This window comes from Cebus imitator, unplaced genomic scaffold, assembly GCF_001604975.1.
Source record: "Cebus imitator isolate Cc_AM_T3 unplaced genomic scaffold, Cebus_imitator-1.0 Scaffold509, whole genome shotgun sequence".
NCBI lineage: Eukaryota > Metazoa > Chordata > Mammalia > Primates > Cebidae > Cebus > Cebus imitator.
Genome location: NW_016107824.1, coordinates 1,091,704 through 1,096,550, shown reverse-complemented (window position 1 = coordinate 1,096,550; position 4,847 = coordinate 1,091,704). Strand labels below are relative to the sequence as shown.

General features: G+C 49.3%; 1 protein-coding gene across 1 annotated transcript in view; it reads left to right on the top strand.

Annotated features, from left to right (window-relative positions):
- Window positions 1-4,847, top strand: part of FANCA (FA complementation group A) — an 84,977-nt gene that overhangs the window by 41,441 nt on the left and 38,689 nt on the right. The window contains exons 15-19 of the mRNA XM_037733275.1: window positions 364-459; window positions 547-606; window positions 2,465-2,553; window positions 3,425-3,485; window positions 3,573-3,622. Of these exons, the coding sequence (XP_037589203.1) occupies window positions 364-459; window positions 547-606; window positions 2,465-2,553; window positions 3,425-3,485; window positions 3,573-3,622 (356 nt within the window). The remainder of the gene's footprint in view (window positions 1-363; window positions 460-546; window positions 607-2,464; window positions 2,554-3,424; window positions 3,486-3,572; window positions 3,623-4,847) is intronic.

Below are 4,847 nucleotides of genomic sequence, written 5' to 3'. Positions count from 1 at the left end.
AAATCTACACCCTGGAGCGGTGGTCCTCACAGGTGTGTGGGAAGCCAGAGGTGTGGAGCTACAGGTGGGCTGGCTGGCCCGGCTGGCCCCTGCCTGCTGCTTCTGGGAATGCACATCCCTGGCTCCCCCAGTGAGCCACATAGGACCAATTACCTGAGAATTCCTTCATTTTTCACCTGGGAAAGCAGACTTCTGTTGTGTTTTAGTTTTACTAATGGTTTGCTTTGCATACTCATACATACCCGTAGAGGGCTGTGTTTCTCCACTCAGCAGCACTATGGATGGTCGAACTGAGCTGTGGCCTCCCTGGAGTCCCAGACAGTTCGCTGACTAATGTTGCTGCACTCTGTTGTCTGTCCTCAGGTGCACATTCTCCACCCACCCCTGGTTCCCAGCAGGTACCGCTCCCTCCTCACAGACTACATCTCACTGGCCAAGACGCGGCTGGCTGACCTCAAGGCAAGCTGCCCCTCCGTGCCCACTCCTCACACCCGTCCAGCAGAAACAGCTTTGTTTTCATATTCGCATTTTGTCTCTCCTCTGAAGGTGTCTATAGAAAACATGGGACTCTACGAGGATTTGTCATCAGCTGGGGACATTACTGAGGTAATGTTGCTTGAGCCCTGCAGGGTCTCAGCCAGTCACGCCCACCTAGCAGAGGTCCAGTTTCCTTTGTCTCTTGAGCCTTTCAGCCTTCCCAGTCTCTCGTCTGGTCTTGGTTTGGGCGCAGCTAGGGGCAAGGCTCCGAAGGCCTCTGTTTTGCCTGTCCCACCATGTGTGTGTGCCCAGCATTAGCATGAGGGGATTTTCTCTGTGTGGGAAAGAAGTGCTTCATGGTGTGGTAAATGTGTCCCTTTAGGAGATCTTGGTTCATATGGGGTTGAATGGAGAGGTGGTCAGTCATGTTTTTCTTTGAATTAAAGAAAAGTGTTAACTATTTTTTTTTCAACTCCAAGTAAAATACACATTTTTGTTTTTTGCAATGGAGTCCAGCTCTGTCACCAGGCTGCAGTGCAGTGGCACAGTCTCGGCTTACTGCAGCCTTCACCTCCTGGGTTCAAGTGACTCTTCTGCCTCAGCACCCTGGGTACCTGGGACTAGAGGTGTGTGCCACCATGCCCAGCTCATTTTTCTATTTTTAGTAAAGACGGCATTTCACTGTGTTGGCCAGGATGGTCTTGATCTCTTGGCCTTGTGATCCGTCCGCCTCTGCCTTCCAAAGTGCTGGGATTACAGGCGTGAGTCAACATGCCCGGCCCAAGTGTTAACTGTTTTTGTGGAAGCCAAATGTCAGATGGTGTGTAATGTATGTCACTCATAAAAACATTCTTTTTTATTTATTTTTTTTGTGTGTGTGTTTCATAAAAACATTCTTTACTGCTTGAGACCTTTTTATTTTAAATTTACAAGTTACTGAAGAACACTTATAGGTGACATTAAAGCGTTTGGTGAAAATATTTAATGCAACTTTCCATTTATGATTCATTGCTATTTATAAGGTACTATATTTTTTTGAGGTGGGATTTTGTTCTGTTGCCCAGGTTGAAGCAGTGGTGTGATGATAGCTCAGTGCAGCCTCAACCGTGTGTGTTCAAGCGATCCTTCCACCTTGACCTCCTGAGTAGCTGGGGCTACAGGCGTGCGCCACCACGCCTGGCTGGTTTTTAAAATTTTTTGTAGAGATAGGGTCTCTCTGTGTTGCGCAGGCTTGTCCTGAACTCTTGAGCTCAAGTGATCCTTCTGCTTTGGCCTCCCAAAGTGCTGAGTTACAGATGTGAGCTGCCATGCCTGACCTCATAATTTTTGTTTTGACACGGGGACTTGCTCTGTTGCCACGAGAGTAGAGTGACACGGTCATGACCACTGCAGCCTTAAATTCCTGGGCGCAGGCAGTCCTCCCACCTCCGTGTCCTCAGTAGCTGGGACCACTGGCTCATGCCTGTACCCTGGCTGATGGTATTTTTTGTAGAGTTGGGATTTGGTCGTGTTGCCCAGGCTGGTCTTGAACTCTTTGGGCTCAAGCAATGCCCCCTCCTTAGCCTCTCAAAGTACCGGATGTATATGGACATGAGCCACGGCACCAAGCCTCGTAATTGTTTTTAATCTCAAAAATTAAATCTCGACTCCTTCCGACCTGGAAATGTTTACTTTCAACTCTTCACTCTCTTAAAGGCAGCAGAGAGGCTGCTGGCCCGCAGAGGAGGGAGCAGCTCTTGGTAGAGCTCAGCTGCCATGAGGGCCTCAGGGCACCGGGTCGGAGCCTTATGGGTGTAAGAACAGCAACACTGTCCCTTCCCGTGTTTTGGGAGGGCTCCAGTGCCCCTGCTGTGCGCACTCATATGGGCCTTTAATTTGTGCAGAGCCTTTGCCCAGTGAAGCGCAGGTTGAGTCTGGCCTTCACTACTCGCTTTCTTTTCTTTTAAGTCCTCTGTTCTTTTTTTCTTCCTCCCTGTACTGGAACCAGCCCCACAGCCAGGCTCTTCAGGATGTTGAAAAGGCCATCATGGTATTTGAGCATACAGGGAAAATCCCAGTCACCGTCATGGAGGCCAGGTAGGCTGGACTGTCCAAAGGGCAGGGGCAGCTGCAGTGAGTGCAGAGTCCACTCTGATGCCTGCCAGTGTCTTGGGGCTTTTAGTGTGTCCCAGGTCTGCTCAGAACCACATGGGGAAGGTTGGCCACTGTCTATTCATGGAGAGACAGCAGTCAGGGCTGTAAATTCACGTCGAGGATCCTGCAGTTGGGGGATATGGGGTGAGGTCAAGCTATGCATTTGCTGACGTTACAGACGTTAGCCACTGCGCCCAGCTGGTTACAGTTTTTAAAAAAAATTTGATTCTGAATATCACTGCTAGCATGATTTCTGTGTAAAAGCATGTGATGCCCGTCCCACGCTCTAACAGCCAGTAGGAAGTGCTGACTGGGGAGCCCGCAGTGGGAGGGAAGACGATGGAGCACCGTGATGTTTTCTATCAATGCTTTCTTCGTGACCAGTACGGCATCAGCAACAAAGAGCTGAATAGTACAGCTATATTGAATCTGGTGTAATCCCAGAACATCTTGAATTCTGGTGGTTACCTGTGCGGACGAGCTGATTGCAGCTCCCAGGGTTTTCAAATTAGCTCCAAGCAAAATGCCCCAAAGGACCTTACATGGGTCTTATAGCCTCAGATTGATCCAGGCTGCACGGCCAAGCCCAGTGAGCAGGCAGAATGTGGTCCTGATTCCCACGGACTCCAGGCTGGGCTGGCACAGCCTGCCCTATACGTGCCTTGTCCTGGAACCGTGCACGAGAAGACTTCATGACAGCAGCACATCGTGGCTTTGGAGTAAGCCCCTGCATTCCACTCTGAAACACCAGTCACTGTTTGGGAATTGCCTTTTTGCTGCACTCACCTACCCACTGTCTGCTTCTCTGTTGCAGCATATTCAGGAGGCCTTACTACATGTCCCACTTCCTCCCTGCGCTGCTCACACCTCGAGTGGTCAGTATGCATCTCCATGAGAACCAGTTGTGTCAAAAGCAAGGACTTTCCTTGTCAGCATCTCACAGGACTCTTGTCTTCCCACAGCTTCCAAAAGTCCCTGACTCCCGTGTGGCTTTTATAGAGTCTCTGAAGAGGTATGCAGGAACATCTACAGGGGGACTACTGTGCTTTTCAGGTTTTTGTGTGTGTGTCAGTGCGAAGAATTGTGGCTCTTCTGTAGAGAAATTTGTGTGATCACTAATGTGTTTTATTTATTTTTTTGATACAGAGTCTTGCTCTGTTGCCAGGCTGGAGTGCAGTGGTGTAATCTCAGCTCACTGCAGTCTTCGCCTCCCAGGTTCTAGCAATTCTCCTGCCTCAGCTTCCGAAGTAGCTGGGACTACAGGCGTCTGCCAACACGCCTGGCTAATTTATTATTTGTAGTAGAGACGAGATTTCACCATGTTGGCCAGAATGGTCTCGATCTCTTGACCTCATGATCCGCCCACCTCGGCATCCCAAAATGCTAGGATTACAGGCGTGAGCTACTGCACCTGGCCCATGTGTTTTATTTATAAAATATTGACTCCAAAATTAGTTGGTTACAATTTTTTTTTCAGATGGAGTCTTGCTCTGTCACCCAGGCTGGAGTGCAGTGGCGTGATCTCGGCCTGGCGCAGTCTTTACCTCTTAGGTTCAAGCGGTTCTCCTGTCTCACTCTCCTGAGTAGCTGGGATTACAAGTGTGCATCACCACTTTTTAATTTTTTTTTTTTTGTTTAGTAGAGATGGGTTTCCCCATATTGGCCAGGTTTGTCGTCGAACTTCTGGCCTTAAATGATCTGCCCGCCTCGGCCTCCCAAAGTTCTGGGATTACAGACGTTAGCCACTGCGCCCAGTTGGTTACAGTTTTTAAAAGAAAGTTTGATTCTGAATATCACTACTAGCATCATCATCTTTTTTTTTTTTTTTTTTGAGATGGGCTCTGGCCTCATCACCCGAGCCTGGAGTGCAGTGGTGTGATTTCAACTCACTGCAGCCTCCACCTCCTGAGCTCAAGTTATCCTTCCATCTCAGCTTCCTGATTAGCTACGACTACAGGGGTATGCACTAAGCCTGGCTAATTGTGGTATTTCTTTTTGCAGAGATGGGGTTTCACCGTATCCGGGGTGGTCGCAAACTCCTGAGCTTAAGCGATCTGCCCACCCCAGCCTCACAAAGTGCTGAAATTACAGGCATGAGCCACTGCACGTGGCCACCACTAGCCTCTTTTTTTTGAGATGGAGTTTCACTCTTATTACCCAGGCTGGAGTGCAATGGCACAATCTCGGCTCACTGCAACCTCCGTCTCCTGGGTTCAGGCAATTCTCCTGCCTCAGCC